The sequence below is a fragment of the Phaseolus vulgaris genome, chromosome 5, assembly GCF_000499845.2.
Source record: "Phaseolus vulgaris cultivar G19833 chromosome 5, P. vulgaris v2.0, whole genome shotgun sequence".
Lineage (NCBI taxonomy): Eukaryota > Viridiplantae > Streptophyta > Magnoliopsida > Fabales > Fabaceae > Phaseolus > Phaseolus vulgaris.
The window spans coordinates 39,571,693-39,597,730 of NC_023755.2; the positions used below are offsets into that span (position 1 = coordinate 39,571,693).

At 29.8% G+C, this 26,038-nt stretch overlaps 2 protein-coding genes and 1 non-coding gene across 4 annotated transcripts; all 3 read right to left on the reverse strand.

The window, feature by feature from the left end:
* Positions 1-1,387: 1,387 nt before the first annotated feature.
* LOC137835950 (protein NRT1/ PTR FAMILY 1.2-like) lies at positions 1,388-4,871 on the reverse strand. The gene is made up of 4 exons (XM_068644714.1): positions 4,321-4,871; positions 4,014-4,231; positions 2,653-3,200; positions 1,388-2,567 (listed from the first exon to the last, which is right to left on the reverse strand). Exons 1-4 carry the CDS (start codon positions 4,430-4,432, stop codon positions 1,628-1,630), a joined length of 1,818 nt encoding a protein of 605 aa, XP_068500815.1. The 5' UTR covers positions 4,433-4,871; the 3' UTR covers positions 1,388-1,627.
* Positions 4,872-12,453: 7,582 nt separating this feature from the next.
* Positions 12,454-16,052, reverse strand: LOC137835946 (transcription factor bHLH68-like). 2 transcript variants are annotated; one of them, XM_068644709.1, is made up of 8 exons: positions 15,538-16,052; positions 14,758-15,094; positions 14,548-14,622; positions 14,278-14,343; positions 13,880-13,945; positions 13,679-13,735; positions 13,281-13,328; positions 12,454-12,737 (listed from the first exon to the last, which is right to left on the reverse strand). In XM_068644709.1, the coding sequence occupies exons 1-8, from the start codon at positions 15,666-15,668 to the stop codon at positions 12,615-12,617; spliced, it is 903 nt and encodes a 300-aa protein (XP_068500810.1). In that variant the 5' UTR covers positions 15,669-16,052; the 3' UTR covers positions 12,454-12,614. The 2 variants fall into 2 exon arrangements, with proteins under 2 accessions (XP_068500810.1, XP_068500811.1); XM_068644710.1 differs by having other exon boundaries at positions 14,758-15,091; positions 15,538-16,025.
* Positions 16,053-18,787: 2,735 nt separating this feature from the next.
* On the reverse strand, positions 18,788-18,869 carry TRNAS-CGA (transfer RNA serine (anticodon CGA)). The gene has a single exon. It is a non-coding gene; the product is annotated as a tRNA-Ser (tRNA).
* Positions 18,870-26,038: the final 7,169 nt, after the last annotated feature.

Sequence of the window (26,038 nt, forward strand, 5' to 3'; positions counted from 1 at the left end):
ACATTTCTATTGACTATTATTTATAATAACAACTCAGTATCTTTTCTTGATTCTAGTTGAACTCATTTTTCGATATAGGTTTTTTTTATTAATTTCAGTAATTTATTAACTAAGTAAAAAATATGTTTAAAATATTAATTTTTATTCATAATCTAAACTTTTAGATCTATTGCATACTAGTAAAAAAATTAGTGAAATGAGTCATTGTCAATTTTTTTTAGATGTTAAACAGATTTTCAACTTATAGAATGTTAAAACATATCGTATTTACCGATCGTTAACGTGATGAATGTTATATTATTATGATACACTCTACGACGTTTGTTAACTTAAAAAAACCTTATTTCAATATTTTTTATTATAAATATTTAAAAAATAAATAAAATTTTGACAAAAAAAATCTAATTTTACATTATAATAGAGAAAAGAAAATATATTTAACCATAATATTAAAGACACTATTATATATATTAAGTGGAGGTGCTTTGTTGGTGGGATTAGAAATACATGAAGTGTTGTGCCGATTAAGTATGATCACCCAATAATTGGATACATTAACGTTTTTTCTCCTTTCTTTTTTCTTAATTATTGATTCAAAAAGATACGGGACGTACAGCGTAAGTATTGTAGGATCATGTGCAAAATTTATTATATATTTTACTTCCTATTCATGTGCAATATTTCTAATTTTTTTTGTTGATGTATGATATGTGTTAGGAACTCATAATTTTAAATAAAATCTTTTTTCTCATCTCTTTTTTTACTTTATTTATAAAACTTAAACCTCAAACTCGTCTCAAAGAATTTTAATGTAGTTTTACTCAAATCAACGTAATTAATGTTCCTGGCTATTAACATTATAAAATTTTCTTATTTATTATTTTATAGAGAATACATATATTTTACATTTTATACAATATATTCAATACTTTCTTATTTTTGGTGAACAAAATTATTAATATAAGTAGATGTTGTATAAAAAAAACAAATTATATATTTTTTTAATACAGAAAGAGAACGTTTTAAATGACAAGGTTATTAAAATGAAGGAAAAAATTATATGGAGTAACAGATTGTAATTAAAAAAGAATAATGATTATTATCATATCCTCTTATTATTATTATTACCATAATAGAGTAACTCCATTTATTTTTTCAAATTTTGACTAATTTCAATGACTTGTGAGTTTATTTACTTAAGTTCTTAATCAAGACAAATTTAACATGCAAATTAGCAATCTCTCTTTTGGCTTTGCTTTTCTGCAACACAGAGAAAAGATAATGAAATTCTAGATGTTACTGTTATTCTTCTTCTTCTTCATTTCTATCTGGTTTATCCATGGCTCGCAATACACTCCCCACATACAAAATCCTTGTTCCCTCACAATAGAACTAAAACCATTGAGTGGATTCTCATAAAATTTATGGTCTGTAGCATTTATAGTATCATTACAATTCTACTATGCAGCAAATTTGTATCTGCACACACAAATGTTAATATAATACATAAACATATATGTGTATAAGCGCCTAATTTGACTAGTAGTGAACACATATGGTTATCTAAATTTGAGTGTGAATCACTAGATAGCAATGAAGGGTATTTGCTACATCAACTTTCAAACACTTAATCCTTTGATCCATTTTCTTTACCATTGTTGAAGTCTTTCTCAACATTCCTAAGTTCAGTTGAAGCTCTCTCCTCCCTTGAGCCATTTTCTTCACCAACCTTGCTTACTTCATCAACGGTTGGTCCATAAACCCAACTGCATAATAGGTAATAGAGTATATTAAGAGCACTGAGTCCAGAAATAACCCAGTAGTACTTGTCATAACGACCCTTGTTAATGTTATCCGAAATCCAACCCTGTTTTCCCCCACTTGAAGTAACGTTTTGAATCACACTGAATACAAAACTAGATACCAAGTTTCCTGCAGCCATTCCCAGTCCAGAAAGAGAAGTAGCAACACTGGACATACTCTTGGGAAACTCTGTGTAATAAAACTCATTTTGGCCTATTGCATTGAATGCTTCAGCAATGCCACCCAAGATGAGTTGTGGGAAAATCCATAATGCAGACATATGCAACACTGCATGAGCATTGTTAAGATATCCCTCCTCGATTGCTCTTTTTCGCCTTGTAGTCTCAACAATTGCTGAAACTACCAGATGGAGAAAAGAGAAAAGTAAGCCAAGTCCCATTCTTCTCTTTGCATTTATCCTCACTGGTTTCCCTCTTAGTTTTGATGCTAGAGGAAGAACGACTCGGTCATACAGAGCTATCCATAAAAATATTGAAAGCACCAAGACTACACTGAAAGAACCGGGTGGCACTTGAAAGTGTGAGGTGATGTGTCTGTTCAAGGATTTAGCTTGAAGTAACCCAAATGAGCCTCCAATGTTAACTGACATCATGATCCCTGTAGACCACAAGGGAATCACTTTAATAATGGCTTTTAATTCCTCTACTTGATCTACTGTGCAGAGGCTCCATGGATTTGATGCTGAGCCATCAGAGGTGATATCTAGTTCTGGATTTTTTATAATGCAAGCTCTGTTCAGAAACCTGGAAGGTAAAGCATGAGCTGAAGTTAAGTGTTTCATGATGCACAAGATATGCCAAAGATGAAAGGATGATGATTTGATGTTACCTTAGTTTATCAGTTGGAACAACAAGATCTGAGTCCTTCTTATGATGGTAAAGTTGAGGGGAGTTCTTGGGGGGTAATGAAAGTTTTCTGTTCTTGTAGGCAACAGCAATCACTTGTGCAAATCCAGTCAACAAGCTGGATTGTACTTTGTTCTTTAGATAAAGTGGAGAGGCAAGGAAGAAGAAGATGGTGGATAAAAGCATGAGTGCTGCTGGAACTCCATAACCCACTTTCCATCCAACATTGTCTTGGATGTAAACTATTGCAGTGAGTGCAATGATGACAGAAATAGCAGCCGAAGCATAATACCAGCTGAAGAATGTTTCCAAAATCCTGCGGTTGTTGGGGTTATCTTTTCTGTTGACCTGGTCTGCACCAAATGCTAAGGAGCATGAAAGACCACCATTTCCAATAGACATGAGTGCAAGGGCCGAGATTAACATTGCCATTTGCCCTCCTGTTGCCGATTTACATCCTTCAGCTTCATGGCTGCAAGGGGGAGGCCGTGCCTGTGGGATCATAGCTGTTAACCACAGCAGTGTCATTCCCTGTGGACAAAGAAAAAAAATTGTTGAGACTTTCTTTTTTTTTGATAAGCAATTGTTGAGACTTTCTGATTATAGCACTTCTTAAACAACACCAAATCTACTAATCCCGTTGGAAGATTACATCGTTGTTGGTCATCCTAGTTAACAAAGAGGGTACACAAGATTGGCAAAGTCCCTAATGGTAGTTAAAGAATTGATGTGCAATAGAATCATAAAGAAGTTTACATAAAATATTCTCTTCTGGTATAATTGTACCTATCTAGCATTCACAAAAACATGAAACTTTGACGGCACTTTTCACTTGTATTATTCTTTCATCTTATAAAAATCGATTTTATGAAGTTGAGTTAGGCTTAAAGTTCGTTATATTTTAAATTCATAAAATTCAGTTCTTATGAATTGTGAATAAAAAAAAGGGTTATGTTCGAAGAGATTTCAACAGAATCAGAGGATTTAGCAACAATCCAATTGACCGTATGCAATCATATACTACTCATTAATAACTAATTTCAATCTCATCTTAAAAGTGACAAGCTTTACCTTCTTTCAGAAAATGCCCAACACCCCAGTCCAGAAAAACATGTCTTGTGAATATTTATTTCCGAAAATGGTCACATACTGTCATTATTAAGATCTAGAACCGTTTTGTGTAGCCGCTTTCAAATTAATTAGCTGATTCTTTTCTCAGGAATCTGATACCCAGAGTGGTGCTCAGTACTCTTATATTGCACAACTAAAGGGCAAGAGAAGAAGCAAGCTCCAAAACTGAATCATTCAAGTAAAAACACTAAAAGAAAAAGAAAAAAACAATACCAGAAAACTGATGGCAGAACCCAACCCAACAGTGAGGAATCGACCCAGATAAGAATCAGCAATGAAAGCACCCACCACAGGGGTGAAATTGCTCGAAGCAGAGGACAAGAGAAGTATCTGGGTTGCTTTGGCAAGGTGAAGCTTGTAGGTCCCCATCAAGTACTGTATCATGTTAGGCAAAAGGCCCAAACTTGCCACCCTCGCAAGTGCCTCATTTGCTGCCATATCAACCAAAGATCCATTGAGTGAAAGGAAACAAAATCCAAGTATTGTAAATGAGCAAGTAAGCATGGTTTATTGCACCCACCAATGATGAAAGGCATGGTCACAAGACCACCCTTGCGCTTCTGAGGCTGTGGAATGTGTTGGGTAGACACTTCTTCACCTTCAAGGGAACCAAGCTCCACTTCCTTCTCCATTCTGGTTCGACCGAGGAAAACACACACGACCAAGTGACCAACAATTTAGACACTAATAATGTCCATGCATAGCACAAAAGCTTATATATGGAGTGATGTCAGTGCTTGCGAAGGATCTGCAATGAATGATGAATTTGCGTGTTCATACGCATGCATATCTGGAATCAACCTTCTCCATGTCTCAACAAGTTCCAATATATATCTTTAAATATAATTTATATTGCCTAATAATATGTTGCAATTATTGAACAACCCAATAACATCAAATGCTGTGACTCACGAGTCAAAGGTTGCTTCGATTATTATAGTCACCTTTTCAAATACGAAAACAATATAATAAAAAAACTGGTTCAGATTGCATCATGTTCATACTGACACCCAAACTGGTGTGTATTTAACGGAGACGTTGCAAATACAAAAAGCATCACACATTTTAACTAATAAAAGACAAAAGTTTAAGAGTTTTATAGAAGTTTTTTTCTTCAAAATGTATTTAAGGAGAAATTTATTTCAACAAGTTCATATTATATTATCAATGTAGGAAATTTTATATTTTTAATTGATTAAAATTTATTATGAATGTGATTTTGAATGTAATTATTATAAAAGTGAATAAAAATGTTTAGTAAATTATAGTGTGAAACTTCTTTACACTAAACATTTATTTGGGAGATGAAGGAAAAATAGAGTAGGAATTGTTTAGTTAAGATGAAACTGAGTAGAAATTAAGAAACAAAATACTAATAATATTCGGTTTCATGTTTGTTCGAAGACGAAGACTAAATTTTCAAAGGTGGTGGGTCCACCATTATCTCCAAAGCCACCACATGCCACTAGTGAACATCAGAAAACACAAACAACTTATGAATAAAAAGAACCATGGAAATGTTTATGTTCTTGTAAATGAAACGTAACTCTATGACTTTCTGACACGTTTATTAAATGATGTATCTGATTTAAAAAATATATTTTAGATTTATGATAATTTTAGCACAATCTTAAAAAGAAAAAATATATTAATTTTTAAAAAAAATTAAATTTATTGTATAAATTTTTAATATGATTATAAAAATAAGAATAAATTATTTTGAACCAACTATGAGAAACACATTTCTGTTAAGATTATAGACGTTAAATTTTTATCATTCAGTCAACAATAAATACCTATTATTATATATTATGAGATTTATTGTTGACTGAACGTTAAAAATCTAACGTCTATAATCATAACAATTTCTGCTAAAAACAAACTGAAACATACTTGTGGATATAAATGTTTATTTTCAATTTATATGATTCGTAGTTATATAATAATAGATTTGTGTCTCGTATTCTACATTTTAGATATTATATGTATCTCCGTATCTCTATATCCGTGTTGTATTAGTAGTGTCCGTGTTAACGTATATACTACATAAGTTTCCATTGTGCAAGTAGGTTTGGTTTATTTTTTCAACTTAATGTTTTTTTTTCACCGGTGGATAAATTATAGTTGTTGTATATGAAGTTATAATTTAAGAAATCCGATAGATAAAGTAAGAACTCAAATAATTAAGACTCTCGTATTAATAAAATTCTAAACAAAATATAATCAAACCTTATTTTAATGCTTTCTGTTTTTACCAACTATTTGGCATAATTCTCCCGTATGATTGTAGAGTGATTCCTCCATCGACAAAGATTAATGTGTGAAATCGATCGAAAAGAAACTTCACCCATAAGAAAATTGGTAAGAGCCTAAAATCAATCAATAAACATGTTAAACAACTAAGAATGAATTTTTGTAAACAGATAAAAAAATTACTAAAAAAGTTACATACAACACCATGATTGGTAGTTACTATGACAAGTTATATTAGTTAATCATGATTTAACCTTGTTTATGGTGTTAACATCACCACCCAAATAAAATATATATAAGTTGAGTGACTCCACTTATCTTATCCAGTGTAGTAATTGCATTGAGTTAGTAAAAAACAAAACGTAATTAGTGATGGAGATTAGTGGATTAGTGATACCTAATGAGTGGTTTTGCATTCACACACACCACAAACAAACGTTCACATTTGAATCACCTTTCTTTGTTCATGCTACCTTTTTCTCTGCTACTTAGTTTGAACGCGACTCATCACTGTCGTTTTAATGATTGTGACACGTTACATTTTTTTTTTCCTTTTTAACTAACACCAAGAAAGATTGACGTTAATAGTGGTTTTTATAATCAATTGAACCGTGACAATTGTGATAAAAAAGTTTAATTAGTGGAAATACTTTCAGAAGGCAAAAGATGTTGTTATGTTGAGAACGAATTCACTTTCCTTGTGACAATGACGGTGCTTTCATTGTTCCCAATTATTCATTGATTTCATTTTGTCCTATATATCATCAATCTACTTCCCATAACCTAAATTTGCTTTGGAAGTTTTATATAATTTCATTTGGGGTGGTGCTATTCAACTTAAGGGTGGAGTATACAAATATAATAGCTGTTAATTAAATACCTATGATTTAAGCTTTAAATTAGTTATTATTGTTAACTTGATATCTCATACTAAGACTTCAAATAACAACTATTAAAAAAAAATGGGAAGAATTAAACATCTATGACTCTAAGTAGGAATACTTAGTGATCTTATGGGAGATTTTTTTTTTTAAGTTCTGATTGCATATATTCTTCTCTATTATTAGTGTACAATACTTCAACTTGTGTTTTGTACCGAATCTCAATCATTTTATAAACTTTCTGAAATAATCCTCAAACTTCAGTTTTGGACTAGTACAATCACTAATAAATCTTACAAACTATAATGATCCACTCAATGTTGTAACCTTAGATGGACCCCATATATCAAAGTGAATGATCATACAATGAAAAAAATTATTTGAAATTAAAGAAAAATAAGTTTTGTGACTCTTTGCAAACTCACAAACATCACAATACGATTGAATGAGATGGGTATGTGCATACCCTAAATCTTAGAGAATTAGTTTGAGCCACAAACCCTCGCAAAGTCCACAAAATTCATTTAAGTTTAGTTTCTACACTAGATCTAGCTGCAACCTTTTGCTTTTTACTTTTTCATCTGACAATATTACCTCTATAAATGTGAAGTATCTAAAGGTTAATCTTCTATCATCAAAAGCACTTGCCCAATTTGCCCATATATAAACCATCATCCTTGTAATTGAAGTTCTTCTTGAACAATATACACCAATTTCCCTATCAGTATTCAATTTCCTTTCAATTGGAGAATTTGTTGGTTTGCATGTTGTCATCCCATATTCTATCCTTCATCTAGAGATAACAATACTTGATTTGTACTAATTTTGGCTATAAGAGCAAACATCAACATCCTAATGGTTTCTTCCTTGACAATTGAGACCGTCTTAATAGAAAGTGAATTTAAGTATAACTCATTATCACAAAACTGACTTACAAATCGAGAATTGTCACAATTTATATATTGTAAATTGACTTTATTTCTAGTTGACATGAAATTTCTACCGAATCACCCACAAATATCTAGTTTTATGTTCGAGATGTATATACCTCGATGTGAAGAAGATGTATAGCAGATTTTACATAAACTATAGATTAAACCAATTTAGATTATCTATATAAGTGAGAATAAACTTAATCTTAAAAACTAATTTTATAAAGTTGAATTTGATTTAAATATGATAATTTTTTTTAACAAAATTTGTAAGTAATGATTGTCTTGATTTGTATAGGATAAATTGAAGACCTAACACATTGACCGACTAAGACAGTTAAACGCCACATTTGACTAATGGCGTGTTTGATATTTGGGTGAAATGAAGTGATTATGTGAACGTGAATGCTATGTTCAAACACACTTAAACGGTCCCATACAATGTAACCGCGTTAGGCTCCTTTCTCCCATGCTCAATCCAACATCACTACAAAATTAGTAATCATAATAATAATAATAATAATAATAATAATAATAATAATAATAGAAAACTAGCGCATGCTTCACGAGGCCCATTTCTGAGTTATGGAGAATTATTACTCTCCACAACTTTTATGGGTGGGGTCCACACTCCACACATTCCAATCACCAATTCATCACATCACCTTCTATAACGTGGTCCTATTGCAATCTTCACCATTCAAAATATAAATAATAATATTAAAGTATTAAAAATAATATAAATAAAAAGTTGGTATATTTGTTAAACAAATTATACATTAAAATTGGCCAAGCTTGTAGCACTAAAATAAAAGGCCCAAGAAAAAAAGGATCTATACGAAAGCAATTGCTTTTGCACCATATCACTGCACCCAATTCCAGTAAAAAAGACGAAACTGTCCTTAAAATTTTTTTTCCAAAATATGTGTTCCAGATTTTTTTTTCCAGAACAAAATTTTATTTTACAGATTTTTTATTCGGAATGGTTTTTTTATTTTTGTTTTCGGATTTTTATTTCTGAAACACAATAATCTCTTTTCCGAATTTTTTTCCAGAATGTATTATTTTTAATTTCAAATTTTTTTGTTCAAAATAGAATTTTAATTTTTGTTTCCAGATTTTTATTTCCAAAACTCAATAATCACTTTCAGATTTATTTTTCCGGAATATATTATTTTCAATTCCAGATTTTTATTTCTGGAATAAAGGACATTTTTGGAAATTAAAAAAATATGTTGGGTATAGGTTAAAAATGATTGGGTGTATATGAAAGCAGCGTTGTTTGTTCTTTGGGCCTTTAGAGTTCCAAACATTCAGGCTTTTACATCCTGCACTAACATAATTACTAACTTCACTTCCACAACTTTTAAAATGAACATTTTACTTTTCATAATGGTGATTTTTATATTATCTGTTCTCAAATTCTTTCTAAACAATTTTTTTAGAATTTTAAGAACATAATTTTGTGGAAGGATTTTCAAAACAAAATTTTCACAACAAGATTTCTAGAAAATATGAGATGTTTTTTAGAAGGCAGTTTTATAAAATATACAAAATACTTTCTAAATCATACGATATATTTTTCAAAATAAATTAAAAATACAGTGAAAAAGAAAACAGAGTGACAACAATGACTATACTGGAAGCGATAATAATGATTGTATGGAAAAAATATTTTAAATTTTTGGCTTTAAATAAAGGGTTGCAATTAGTAATCATGGTTGCAGGAAGCAAAAGGCAACCTTCAATACTCATTATGAAAAGGCTTAAATCCAGTTATCTCCAATTCAAAGCATTTTTTTTTTTCAATCTCATATTGAATTCAATTGCTAATGTTATTAATTGGATAGTTAATATATTATATAAAATGATTGTAAAGTGAATCTAACAATTTAAAAATATATTTAAGTGAATTTATTTATCATAACTATTGTATTTAAATGTAATTTTTCAATATTTATCAAAGTATAGATTTTACAATGTAAATAACAGTAGTGCATATATGAATACTATATGCAGACTTTTACTTTTTTTTTCACATTTTTTTTATAAATTAAAAATATATATTTTATATGAGTTTACTAGTTTCTTCCACGAGAAATAATGTTACTAAAATTGGATAAAATCACTGTACGTATAACTAAGTTAAAAACTACTAATTTAGTTAAAATAACTTATATTATTTTCTATTATGTTCTACAGCCTTTTTATACAGCAAATTCGCATATCCCTACTTCGTATACAAATAGATTATATACGTAGACTGTAAAGTAAAATAAGTTTATGTTTTAGTTCAGTCATAAATTATCACATATAAAATAAATTCACTAATTTTATAATAACTATTTAAAAATAATAAAACCAAAGATAATATTCTATTAACCAGTGGTAGTGGATTTTGATTACACTATATCAATATTAAATTATTACTACAAGAAAATAATGAAATATAAATTAACTTTAGAAAAAAATAATTAGTTACTATAATGACTAAATTAGAGATCATTTTAAAACTAAAAAAAAATTGTTTCTAAATTAGTTTCTATTATTGTTAAATAATTTTTAAATTACACTACAAGAAAATTATGAAATAGAAACCAATTTTTAGAGACCAAAATAATTAGTTACAATAGGAACTAAAATAGAGACCATTTTATAAACTAAAAAAAAAATTGGTTTCTAAATTAGTTTATATTATTTTCTATTATTGTTAAATAGTTTCTAAATTGGTATCTTATTAGCAACTAAGGTTTTAACTACCAATTATTTAGTTTCTAAATTTGGTAGCAAAAACATTGATTGATAATTAGATACCAATTTAGAAACTATTTAACAATAATAAAAAAATAATAGAAACTAATTTAGAAACCAAATTTCTTTTTAGTTTCTAAAATGGTCTCTAATTTAGTTACTATTGCAACTAATTATTTTGGTTTCTACATATTGGTTTCTATTTCATGATTTTCTTGTAGTGTTAGTATGTAATCAGCTACCAAGGTTTTAACTACCAATTATTTAGATTCTAAATTTAATAACAAAAATATTGATAACTATTTAGATATATATCAATTTAAAAATCATTTAATAATATAAACTAATATATGAAATGATATCTAATTTAGTAGTAACTAATTATTTTTTTTCTCTTTTGAGATTAAAGAAGAATAATATGTTGTGAGATGATATAATATGCATGGTCATGGTGATGAAAGTGTGACGTGGGAATGGAAGGAAATGGGGGCATATGGGTGCAGTTGAGTATGATGAAATGGTGAAAGTGGTCCAATATCAACATTCGGGTCACCCACGCCACATCCATCCACATGAATCTCTGACAACAATTTCTTTGCTTTTCATTTCTTTTTACCTCTTTTCCAATTACACTCACTAACCAACAAACATAAATAATCACTACTCTTCCCACCATTCAAACCTCTTCTGCTACAAAACAACAACATTAAATGTCTCTGCATGCATCTTCCAAACCCCACATACAACCATCACTTCTTCAAACTTAAACTACCTTTTTTACTTCTACATGCATCTCTCCATGCAAATTTCTCATACAAGAAGCTATGCTACAGATAAGTATTTCAAAATTACAGAAGATTGTGGAACTGCATAAGGATGTGTTATTGAAACTCTTTTTGTGTGCATTTAGATAGAACGAAAACAAAATGAAGGTTTATAAGAAGTAGAATTATTGTAAGTATTTATGAAAAAGAGACATATGAGAGGCAATCTAAAAAAATATTATTATTGCTTTATAAAGTTAGTTCAAAGCATGTCAAGAAATTGGATATGCATAAAATATTATAATGAAGAAGACGAGATTATTCCCTCAGAAAATGCTCTTTTAACAACTCCCGTCAGACATGTATTATATTCCCCCCAGAGTGTCCTAACTTTTTAGCTTTCTGCGATATGGAGAAAAATTATACACTAATTGTGGAAATGCATTATTGTTGTTTAAATATTTTAAACTAATTTCTTAAATAAAACTTACAAAATTTATGACTTTCAATCGGGAACTTACAACGAATTACAGATAAAATATGATCATCTCAACAAATAAAAATGAAAGCAAAATTATTACTATACGACAAGTTTGTACAAAAATATCTACAAACTTCATGGCTGTAGAAATAAAAAGAAAAAGAAATGGGTTATAAGATGTGTGATATTATGAAAAAACACAATGTTATAAAAAAAATACATGTTACAGCCCTAGATAAAATTAGAGTTTTATTAAGTAAATCATAATGACTCATTAAAGTGTAATAATATATATTTAAAATGTTTAACAAGAGTGAATTACTACCATATTTGTCTTCACATTAATAAGCTTCTTATGTTTGATTAACCTCTCCTGAAGTCTTTGACTCTTCCAAGAAGTTCATTAGAAAAGTGAGCGTGAAGGTTAATTGTTCTGCATCTCTGAGCTTATATTCTTCAAATTTAAATAAACAAATGCTGTAACTTATTTATTACTGGGGAATTAAAAACATTATAAATATTGGAATTTTAAAAACAAAGAGTGAATGTGAAATAGTCACGTATCAGCAACTATGGGTAACAATGAGAAGAAAACAAGGAAGAAATTCCGGTGCATAATGCATATTAGAAGAAGCAAAAGGTTTAGAAAAAGTTGAAATTCCAAATCCTCCTACCTAGATCAGAGTGAGTACATACTACGATGTTATATTATATCATCTCATCCACAAATTTATTATTCTTCAAATATATGTTTAAAATCCTCCGCCGTATATGGCGGTGCTCCACTCACTTAGGCTCACAACATGTTGGGTACAAGACACCGGAACCAAGCACAACCCTCTACTCTTCAAGTCCTTTGCTTTATCTTCTGCATCCTGCACACAATCAATTAATTATATATTATAAGTGAGTGTAAACCTCATCATATAACTCGATTTTATAAAGATGAGTTATTGGTTTGTTGGTTCAGGGAGATTATTGGTTTGTTGTTAAACACATGAGGTTGTAGTCTTCTAGTTTTTTTTTTATACGGATTGGGATATCCCTGAAGTATCTCTGAAATTTATTTTATTCATTGCTGAGAAAAAAAAAATGAGTTAGACTTAAAGTTTATTTCTTAATACGGTATTATAGTCATTTCAAATCTATTTTAGCAATTGTTTGTTGATCTTATCAGGTCATCCGCTATCGACCGTTATTGAACCACCCATAATATATATAGTCACACGCACGAGTTGGTACCATTGACATGCGTTGGAGATCCCACTAAATATTAAGTTTTATGAGATTATTAGGGTTTAGAGTCACTTCTAAATAATATTGAGATTAACCATGCAAAGTCGTCTCTCAGTGAATATTCAAGCATCAACAATGAAGAAGACTAAACTCGTAGTGTAATCAGTTGTTCTTTTACGTACCTGGTTTGGAGCTCCTTTTCTTTTCAGTCCATTGTTGGCATTCAACAGCTAGAGAGAAAATAAAAAGTGTGAATTAGTAATTTTTCACTTGCCTCATCTCATGCGTTAAAGGATGTTATGAAAAGCTGAGAAATCTGCTTGTTTAAACTTTCAATGGCTTCGAAGTCTTTTGGCTGATTAAACTAATATTTCAATAATTGTAAATAAGGGCTTTATAATGAATTGATGGATCCAATAAAGCATACCTTTCCCTGTGGACCTGTGTTGTTTGAAAATAAAATTTAAAAAGAAAAAGAAAAGAAAGGAAGAAACATTCCCTTGAATTATATAATAGAAAAATAGGCCATTTTTGTCTTTCTGAAACTAGTGCGTCAAGTCTATGGGAAATGGGTGCTTACAGACTGTTGATTCCTCATGTTTTTTGATGCATCGTCCACGTAAGGAGAGCTCAGTGCCTGAATCCAAGGATGCCAAAAAGGAATAAAATTTTATAACTCCCATAACTCAACACTCTTTTTGCTCAAACTATAACTGCATGCTTTTACTCACTCTCAATACCTTACAAACGTATAAATAACATAAACTGCCAGAAACATCACCTCAATTTGACCCTGCAGGAACCTTATATATCCAATGCCTTCTAACAACACAGAAGCTGTGTCAGTCTGCAAAAAATGTGAAGCACATCACAAAACGAAGGCTGATCTTTATTCAATGTTAAAAGTGAAGTTTGGAAAAACAATGTTCATCGGGACTTCTTAAACCATACACAAATAGCCCTTGTAATAATGCTTCTCCTACAGTTTTGTATGCTTTGTTTATCATAATAATTGATCAGATATATTTAATGAAACTTACACACTCCTCTTAAATAACGTGTCTGTATGTGTATCGACACATGCATTAAACAACAACATTGTAGGATAAATATCGGATGAAGTGTCAAATTCAAAAACACAATTTCTTAAGTTATATAGTTAAGTTGATTAATTGTTACCTTTCCAAACGGGGAAACTAGTTGGTGAAGGGTTGTTATTCTATCACTTAGCTTCTCCTTCCGCACCTGATTTAGATTCATACATGAAAATCATGACATGAATATATGCTTTTCTCTCGTACAACAATTATTTTGCAGCAAAAGAATATTAATCTCAAATACAGACAACCATGAAAGACAACAGTAACAAATCACTGAATATATATACAAGCTACTCACCACGCGTGAGAAAGATATATAGTAGAAAAAAATGAAGAAGGAGGGACTCACCTTCAGAGGTGCTTGACTTGAACATGACTGAACCCTAGCTTTCTTGCAAACTCCAACTCTGCCTGTGCTATTGCACTTCATCATAAGAAAGAGACCAAAATAGTTAATTTGAATATATAACATGTCAACGTATGTATAAGTCGCAAGTTTGGTCGAGAAAATAAGAGAGAATTAACAAGAATCTGTGGCTAGATCTTTGGTTTTTCTTACCTCGGATGTTTGGTCTTGTAAAAGATTTTTTCTATGTTCTGCGTTGTTATAAGTGAAATCCAATATATTATTACCACTGATGCTAGAAACACAAGAAGAGCCGGGAGAAGAAACAGGCACCATATGTGACCAAGATGAGTCAGCTGGATCAGAAGCCTGAAATTCTTCACGCCCATGTTCGTACAAATTGCCCCTTTCACAATTTTCTTGCTTTAATGCATCAAAACTATTAGAAACTCCAGAAGCAGTGTTAAGAATTTGAACATCCAAGTTTCCCAACTTTTTCGGCTGAAAATCTATGAAACCAAGATTCTCTTCTTCTCCTGGTAATCCACTACTGCAAAACAAACAGAACCAGACCAAATCTTTCTCTCAAGTAAACAAAAACGAAAGCAGCAAAATACATAAATATAAATCATTTGAGAGTGGTCCAACCGTACACATGCACTACTCAAAAAAACTCAATAACCTTATCAAAACCAGTCAATTCAAAACTAACAAAAACACCTAAACATAACAGTACCACCAAACCTTCATACACAACCAAAAACTAATAGAGACTTTAAATCAACAGCAACACGAAATCCTTGTACAGGTACATCAGGTCAAAGGAGTTTGCACCGAAAATGCGTAGTTGTTTGATGATCCCGCAGTTAACCAATATAGCAAACAATTTTCTAGCATTTGATGATAACTACATTCATAGTAGAACATAGATGACAGCACCACCCTGAGAGACAGAAAGAAAAGAGAGATCTCGAGTGGGTTGGTTTTACTTACGAAAGTAGTTGGCTCCATGACTGAGGAGGCTCTGGATTTTCAGACAAAAAATTAAAAGAAATAGAAGAAGGTGGAAGCACATATTGGGGTGGTGGATGCATGCTCCACAAGTTAGGAAACCCAGTCATCATTTGCTAGCTGCCCTGAATGAGTTTGATGCCAGAATTTCAACTAATATCAGAAGAAATAAAATTTTGAATCTCCGTTTTTTTCCTTCTACTTTTTTCCACTTTCACCTTTGTGATATATATACCCCAAACAAACCATGACTATAAAAGGTTTGAAACTTGTGTTTTGCTTTCTTTGTAGCGGTTGAAGAAGCTTCAACTCTGGGGTCTATCAGTATTTATTATAGATGGTGCTATAGAAGTTGTTTTCTCTTTCCTTTGGTTCCTACTTTTGCCTTTTTATAAAGTAGAACAGAAAAGGCTATGACACTGTTTTCAGGTTAATACTTACTCACCGCTTAATTCTCGGTTGCACCTTTCGGGGGAAAGATGGGGAAGACTAATAGTAATAATGTAAACCAGCCAAAATGTTCTATATTATTAACACCGCCTTATAATATTTTATAAATAAAAATATATATATGTATTATTTATATTCTTTTATATAATTTCATTTACTACATAATTTTCAAGTTAACTCGAGGTTAATCGATATCTGAATGAGCTTCTGGTGGTGGTCTCCTTTAAAGTGATTCAGATCAGATATTAGATGATCATTTATGTAAAACGTAATATATATATATATATATATATATATATATATCGAATTGTAATCTCTCCACCTTTAGTCATGATTATATCTTAATTGAGTGATTAAAGTTAATTGATTGAGATCCCTTGAATTATTCTCTTTCATAATGTTAGATACATATGTCAAAAAACAACCCATAAATGACCAAACATTAGACCATGTCGATCTATCTTTAATCTCATTCCATTTTTAACATCCTTTATGTGTTCTTTTATAAGTTTTTATATAAAGTTTTTATATCTTGGCTTTCCACGTTTCAGTTTGCTAAGAACCATCTAAAATTACAAAACACATTTCAGCCGATACCAAAGTTTCTTAAAGAAAATACTTACAACCTCAAACTTTATAAATCAAACTATATCTTTATTAAAAACCTTTCCTTAGTTACTATTTGTTTCTTTTATATTTCTTTTTCTTCTACTATGTTTTAATTTTTTTTACATGATTGTAAATTTTATAATGTGACTTAAAAATATTATTAAAAGTAAAATAGAAAAACAAATATGAATATATTAAATAGGAAAATTCCATTATATATAAAAAAATTCATTATACATTTAGATAATAATAATACTAATATGAATATGAATATGAATAATGTTGAGATCAATGTTAGACGCTTTCTTTATTCTTTGCACCAATAATTCACTTTAACAAACTAAAATATACATATACAAATGTAGTGGCTGAATAAAATAAGAAGAGTGAAGTATAGAATGATAAGAAATGCCATGAGTAAGAGCTTTTTGCAACCACAATACAAATCTAAATCATCATCATCATCATTTTGAGGTGAGATTCAAATCACTAACACGCACCTTTAGCAATATAGAAAATGACGTAATTAACTTAAAACGACATAATTGGTTATTATTCTTTATATACATCATTCGTTGGAATGGATTCGACGTTTATATCCCAAAAGACAAGCATCAAAATTGCTTTTCTTTTATAATTAACTTATGGAGTAAATATGCTGAAATATATTATTCATTAAATATGCTCGTGTCATTATCAACATAATTTCTTACAATACAATATTTGCTGGTTTTGAGGACTCGAACCCTAAGAAAATGTTGTCTTCCTTCAAAATAAGCTACATGTTCAATTTATTAACATTAAAGAGAGTTAATGGCTTTTCATGGATTAAAAAATATATATATTAAGGGAAAACAACTGTAGATTTGAAAAGTAATATCATGAAAAATAATGAAGGAAAACACTACCTAGCTATCACCGAAACAAAGAGTGTAAATGGTGGAAAGATATCAACGAAGCATGCTAGGTTAGTAATGGAAACTGATTCAATGAGAACATTGTCTGGTAGTAAGTAACAAGAAGGATATTTTGTTTTGGTAAGACAGTTGGCTAAAAGACAAGGTGATCAAGAATGATATGCCTATAGTGTATGCAAATGAGTGGAAAATTTTGTTAGGCTATTAGGTGATATAAATAGAGTGTGTTTAAATAGGGATAAAGTAGATAAGTGGATTTGGAAAAGAAGTGAGTAAGATGATTTTTCAGGTAAGAAAACTTTTCTAGCCTCAATTAGAGCATGTAGTTTAGTTAGAAACAGTGGTTTCTAGTCGAGTTATTGTGTGTCTTTTTGATCGGTCTCCCTTACTTCTTATACTGGAGCTTTCTCATTCCTGTTTCGAGTCTTGTTTTCAATTTTATTCCATAATAACTCTATCCCGAATGTTCAGACAATCATCATAATTAACATCCTTCATATTTGTAATAAAATCATCATTTATTTTTTCAATCTAAACCCTAAACCTTAAACTGATGGTCTCAATCAATGACCTCACAATCCTTCAATTTCTGATTTAAATCAACGAAACTGATAAACTTTAAAGATTGATAACCATTTATCATATGAGTGGGTTTGGCCCATAACCTCACATAAACCCTACGACATAATACCGGGAGAGGGTCATTAGACGAAGGAGGAGTGTTTTGTAATTTGTGGAAGCTCAAAGCATTACCGAGAGTACAAAGCAGTTTGCATGAGGATTCTTGAAAGAAAGAGGAGATAGATAAACCTAGCAAGGGACTTATTGTGCCCCATGTGAAGAGACCATAGCGTGAATCGTCTCCACAAGAACTATAAATAAATTAGTTAATAATGTTAAATTAAGAAAATATTCCGTTTGATATGTATAATAGAGTATAGTTTGAGTGAGTCAGAACTGAGGCAAAGATCAGAGTGTTTAGAGTATGATCCAAAAGAATATGCAGAAGATGCATCCAACACAAAACTACAATTCCCAAACGCCAAGCCCAAGTTTTAGATCGATACTACCACGTGCTCTTTCTACTAACTTTTTGATTCCTATGTACTACACATTTTCATACACCTCTTTACGCTTTTATTTCTATCTCACAAATAACGCCATTAAAAAAATTCAATAAATAAACAAAAAAATGAATTCACAAGAATCACTTCTGCATTCATTTTATAAACATTTAAAACAAAAAAATATAAAAACGTCGACAGCAGGATTCGAACCTGCGCAGGCAAAGCCCAACAGATTTCGAGTCTGTCTCCTTAACCACTCGGACATATCGACGTTAATTGATTACTAATAAAACAATACATAGTTTTAATTATTGATTTATAAGATCACTTTACCAAATTCGCAAATTGTAACATATCGCTTTAACAGCAGCAAGTCCAACCTACATGTTCAACGTCAGCTTGAGAGGCCCACTGGTGGTCTATTAAAAGCCCAAGCCCATACAATCCAATAACACCGGGCTAATTGTCGCAAGGCTGCTTCTTCCTGCACCTTCATACCTTCTTCTCTCACCTTCATAGATTTTCGTATTTCCAAAAATGTCACTCTGTAATATTCTGGATTACATAATCTGGAAGTCTTTTTTCATATGCATGATTACTTTTCAGATTACATAATTCGGAAGTTTTTTTTAACTTCCGGATTATGTAATTTGGAAGTCTTTTTTCAAATGCGTTTCCAGATTACATAATCCGGAAGCTATTCTATGGGGTGGCACAAGAAGGATAAAAATGTATTTTCATGTTGTGTATGGAGGTGCCAGAAGAAGATATGGAGGTGCAGGAAGAAACAATCTTGTCGCAATGTTGAGTAGAACCTTGGCCCATTTCTGATATTTGAAATTGGGCTTAGAATTTGAGGTAGCCTTCATGATAATGAAAATGTTTGGATGTTTCAGTACCAAAATACAGTAATTATTCAGTGGTCACGATGAGTTAACAATTCATTTTGAAGTTCAGGTTATCTAAAATGACGAGATTTGAAATGGAAAAAGGAAAAGAAAAATGTTTTCCTCGTTAATTTATAAAGAGTTAAATTAATAAGATACTTTAATTCAAATAAAATGACAAAGAGATTGGGTTTGTTTTGCTTCCTCTTTCATTCTTTTTACTAGATAATTGACTGAAGTTACGTTATGTACTTTAACTTAAGCTATCACTACAATTACATTATTAAACTTTAAATGCAATCACTAATTAGTTGATACAAATTTTCAACTTTTTAGACACGGAGGATTTTTTTTCACACTTCTAATTTTCTCAACACATAAGAACTATTTCATATGACTTTTAATTTAATTATTATAAAAATCAATAATATTATTATGCATATAAATGATTAAATAATACAATAAAGATATTCACATTAATTTAAATAATTAATTATAGCAAACACAACTAATATCATTTGCCTCTTTAAATTTAAGTCTTATAATTCTTGTTTAAGGTGATCGCATTTCAATTTATTCGATACCGTCTCCTATCAAATTTCTCCTTTTATCTTTTCTTCAATTTCGATTGTTCTTCTTGGATATTCAAGAGGAGGGTTATCTGTAAGGATACTTCGACGCTCAAGTTAGATGAAGCTAATATAGAAAATATAGTTCAGGATTCAAAGTAACATCACTTTTCACTATGAAAGTTCATTCTAATTTATATTGTTCTAGTGGACTTTGACTTGTCAGAATGGATAAGTCAAACCCAATGGACGTTCAATCAAGCTTTATAATCCTTATTTGATATTAATGTCCTTAATTGATAATATAATTTGGACGTTAGTTTTAACCAAAAGATCGTTTGAACGATCGGTCATTCGAACTTTCGTGGTGTAATCTAATTTATTTTATGCTGTAAAAAAAAAGTAACAATATATTTTATTAAGGGTGATGTTATATAGAGTACTATATTTACCGATGAATAAATAGTAAATAGTTTTAAAATATAAAATACGTCTAATACTTAAAGAGAAGGAGAAAGAGGAAGCATATGAAGAATATGTGATTTATAAAGTAAAAATATAAAGAAAGAGGAGATAGATAGGCATGAAAAAGATAATGCATTCAGCAATTCAAAAATGCTCTGATCAACATCATTGCAACTTTTGAAAGTCTTTTCATCTTGGAAAGATTCCAAACATATAACTTCCACTAAGAAATTGGGTTGTCACTGTAAATATTTAGAACTCATCACAACCCTGTTTTGTTCTTCTGAAGTGCGGTTGGTTGGTGTCCAGAAAGAGACTACTGATACAACTTCTCAAGTTATCTCTTGTTCATTGCAAAAACCCATCCATGTATCAACCAATGCCCACATTCTTTGCACCAAAACAAACTCATTACACTTCAACAAATATATATTAAAACTCATACACATAGATATCACATTTAATACTGAAAACTTGCATGTTTTTCGTTGTTCTGGTTTCGTTCCAGTGTCATGTAACAGCACAGTTTTCAAATTGTGGACCCCGAAAATTCTTATGCCAGGGGTTGAACGTGAGGGTTGTGGAAAACATTAGGTTAAGTGAGATAATAAAAAATCTGAAAACATGAATCGCATGGGTAATTTTCAGTTTTACATTGTAGAAGTTGCAGTTTCTAGCTTAGGGCAATTCTCTTAGGATCTGTTTTTACAAATTATCGGAGAGTAAATATGTTAGACCGTCTAGAGCTATCATTGATTTCGTGGTATAACAGGATCCTAACACTTGACAGTGCAACGTGCTCTTGTTACATCACACAGTAGCTGGTTTTGTGTCGGCTCTTCATCATCTGCCATCACCTCCAACAGGTACAAGATCACTGCAGCATTAGTACTTTATATCATGCGTTTAATTCATGAGTTGAGTAATTTCACTGCAGCTAATTAAGCTAAATGTTTGCTTGGACTACAGTGTATAGAAAAGTGGATTTTAAAGGTAATTTATATAGTTTGTGTAATTGGTGAAGATGAGATTTTGAAAGGAGTGGTAAACAGTAGTGAACGTGCAAGTCATGAGTTGTGGCTTTCATTCTCTAATGACCTTTCCTTTTCAATTCCATCTTTTCTCATTATAAACCCATCATCTTCTTTACCACCTCTGCAAATTCAATTTCCAGATCTCCATTCACTTCAAAATTCATTTCCACCTCCACATCTACGATATACTATCTTTTCTCTTCATAATAAAATACTTGGAATTAAACATTCAGTTCACATATATTTATCAAGAAACACTAATAAGTCAAAATTGATTTTCGTTCTTTTCTATGGTAATATAGTCTCTCGTTCAGGAATCAAGTTCAATGACAGTTTATATATTCCCTCCTCCCTTCATCCTTCCAAACACCTTTTCAGAACAAAATCGTAACGAATCACCAACCTGCAAAGCAAATAATATCTCGAATACTGACTTGAGGACGAAACACATCTATAAAATGTTTGACCGAGGACTAATGGTTGTATAAATATTTCATTATGTGAAAAAAAAAAACATATTTAATCGTTTAATTTATTGTAATTATACTTCTCTTTATTTCTCCTAGATGTCACAATAAATACATATCATGTTGAATTCTCTGCTATAATTTTCTTTCTTGCACTTTTTCCTACTTCTTTTGTCCTTGACAAACTCTTTTTCTTTTCAATTATAATGTGTTGTTGAGGAAAGTTTTACAACATATTTAATGATGTTCTCATACTTATGGTGTCACAATAGCTAATCATTAAAGCCAATTTTCACATTTTACATATATCTTAATTAACCATTATTAATACATAGTTATGAATCTAAAGTAGTTCCACTGATGAGTCATTCTTATGACATACAAATTGTTATCATCGCAATAAGTAACTTTTCTCAACAATTATAACAATGTGTCTTTTGTCATCAACATAAATTGTTCCTATACTTTTATTTTTCTTAATAATTAAAGTTGCAAGGTCATCAACATGAATATTCCCGCCATTCCATAACTTTTCAACCTTATTTGCTTCATAACTTTTGCAAACCTTCACATATTTAAATAGAGGAGAAGTGAAAATAAATGATAAATCTTGAGGATTTTTTTTGTAAAATAAAGACTATCTCTATCCATATATATTCAGAGACAGTCTCTTATAAGTTACTTTTTTCTTTTTATTCGTAAAACTGACTATCTAATTTTTATTGTGTATTTTAAATATTAAAAGCTTATGAATTTTTTTTCAACGTTATAAATTATCACATTCATTTTTAATATTATTTTATGTACTATTCAATCAATATTATTTTAAGCACAGTAATCGAGTGGTCTACTATTAACATCATTACTACGTAATTAATTAATTTCAGAACTCTATACACTAAAAGTGATTTCTAATAAAGAAAAAACAATGGGATGATTTGGATTGATATTGTGAGTGGAATTTGGAAACATAAGAACTTGGTGACCTTCGACAGGGGTGTGGTAGATGCGTTCGAGGTACACTGGTACAGGTAAATGTTTGGTCTTAGATTTTTGCAAAGTCTTGTTGTAATTCCTTTACGTACCCCAGGGTTTTGAACCCAATGGATTAGATGAGGCTGATTGTTTAATGCTTTCTTGAGTTTGATTTGGTTGTTCCTTATTTAAGTTGGAAAGTGTTCAATGGTTGGAGGTTGGTAAGGCGCTAACTCTTTATGTATAAGGGTTAGACCACCCTGGAGTAGTTTTCATTTATTTATTTTTTATTGCTGATAAAAAAATAAAAAATATATATATATATATATATAATTTGTATGTTTACAGTTTGTTTTCATTTATTTTTTGACTATTTAGTAAGACGTGAAATTGGAGCAATAACACAATGAATAGATTGATCGAATTGAAGAAAAATGAGATTAGATTTTAGTTTGCACCCTAAAAAAAATTATTGTTTGCTATATATAGCTTCATTATTAATCATGGCATGTTTGCTTTATATATAAGCAGGGCCTACCATTGCAGTGCTAGTGACTAGGACCTCACATATAATGCAACGTATGCCAAACATGTTTCCAAATTTATATTTTTACAACAACAAGTTTAATTATTAAAACATGTAAACTTGTAATTAGTTAAAAAAAAATCAGGTTTTTCTTACGTTACATGCATGCATGTACTTACTAAATTATTAAGAGTATAGCCATGCAGTACATATTCTTTTTAAATAAAATAAGGAACACATGAAAAACAAAGTGGTAAAGTGTACGCTAAAAAAAATCATGAAATAGAAACCAATTTTTAGATACCGAAATAATTAGTTCCAATAGTAATTAAATTAGAGATCATTTCAAAAACTAAAAAAAAAGGTTTTTAAATTAGTTTATATTATTGATAAGTAGTTTCTAAATTAGTATCTAATTAACAACCAAGGTTTTAGAGACCAAATTTAGAAATTAAATAATTGGTAGTTAAAACCTTGGTTGCTAATTAGATACCAATTTAGAAACTATTTAACAATAATAAAAACTAATTTAGAAACCAATTTTCTTTTTAGTTTATAAAATGATTTAGTTACTATTGCAAATAATTATTTTGGTTTCTAAAAATTGGTTTCTATTTCATGATTTTCTTGTAGTGGTAATTTAGAATATAGTTTAATTTTTTTCACTTCACTCAAACTATAATACACTACAGGAAAATTATGAAATAGAAACCAATTTTTAGAAACAAAAAATAATTAGTTACTATAGTGACTAAATTAGAGACTATTAGACTAAACAAGGTTTAATTTCTATATTAGTTTCTATTATTGTTAAATAGTTCTAAATTGGTATCTAATTAACAACCAAGATTTTTGCTACCAAATTTAGAATATAAATAATTAGTAGTTAAAACTTTGGTAGCTAATTAGATAATAATTTAGAAACTATTTAACAATAATATAAATTAATTTAAAACTAATTTTCTTTTAGTCTTTAAAATAATCTCTAATTTAGTCACTATGACAATTAATTATTTTTTATTTTTAAAAATTGATTTCTATTTTATGATTCTCTTTTTAGGTGATAGTTTAATTCATAATAATTCAGTTTGCTTATTTGAGTATTCATTACAGCTTATTTTGGTTTTATGTTGTGTATTTTCATTTTTATTTGGTTAATTAATACAATTCATCTAAAATATGCTTAGTATTGATTTGATTAAATTATATATTATTTTAGAAGTTAAATAAATTATTAATATTTAAATTAGTTTTAAATAAATATTAATTTAAAAACTATTTATTAATAATATAAATTAATTCAAATATTAATAATTTTTTTACTCTTTAAAATTATATTTAATTAATATAATAATTAATTATTTTTATTTAATGATTTTTAAATATAAACACACAAAATTTTATTGGACCTTATTGTTTTCCAGGCTATCTTGTGATTAAAGATTACCCTAGAAGAACGTGGTTTGTAATTAAAGTAACATGGAGGAAAATTGAATTTGGAAACTTTTAAAAACCCTTGACATATATACATAAAGAAAAAAAAATTGTCAAAATTTTCAAAATTGTCAAAAATAGGGACACTCTTGTAAATTGTCAAAATTTTACTTAATAAAAAAATATATGACAACATATTTTAAATTTTATCTGATCCATTCCCATATGTTTGACAAGATGTGAATATTTGAACATGATGAGTAGTATTAATTAGTATTTAAATTTGGATAAAGTGTTGTCAATTCAAGAATATGAATCTCATGAAAGTAAGTGTGCATGTTTAGTTTTGTTACAACTCTATCAACAATTCACTGTGTTTGTGTCTTTTTATTAAGATATGCTTTTAATTATTTTTAACACTGTTGAGAATATTGAGAATGCAGGAGCTTATAATTATTGTTTTATGGAGGTGGATCCTTCATAAGTTAATGTTTATAAATGGTAGATGAAAATTGATGCGTGAACCAAGATTCTCTGTACATGTGCAGGAGCTATGACTTGGTCAACACTTGGTTTTCATCCATCATCATTAGCTCAATCTCAAATTACAATTATTCTATATCTTTTTTCTTTCAACAAAGTAGTAACTATTTCAAATAAAAATAATTCACTATCTCAAATTTATGGAGTCTCCTCGTATGTTTTTTCTTCTTTTCTGATTAGTGTCTTGACTCTTTGATGGGTAAGAGAATGATTTGTTAATTTTTTTTCAGAGATTTAGTCTTTTAGATGGGTTGACTTCGATTTGTTTTTATACGATTGAACCACCCTAAAATAGTTCACTTTTATTTATTTTTTATTGTTGATAAAAAAATATCTCAAATTTATAATATTCAGTGTAATTAAGAATAGGTATACGTGATATTTATCTTTTTATGATATGTTTTTTTATATATATCGAAATCTCCATCAAATATTTTTTTTATCTGACTTTATTATTGATTTAATTCAATAAATACAATAATTTATACTTATATTAATATTATTTATTAAAAAAATCGATAGAAGACCGTTTATCTACTT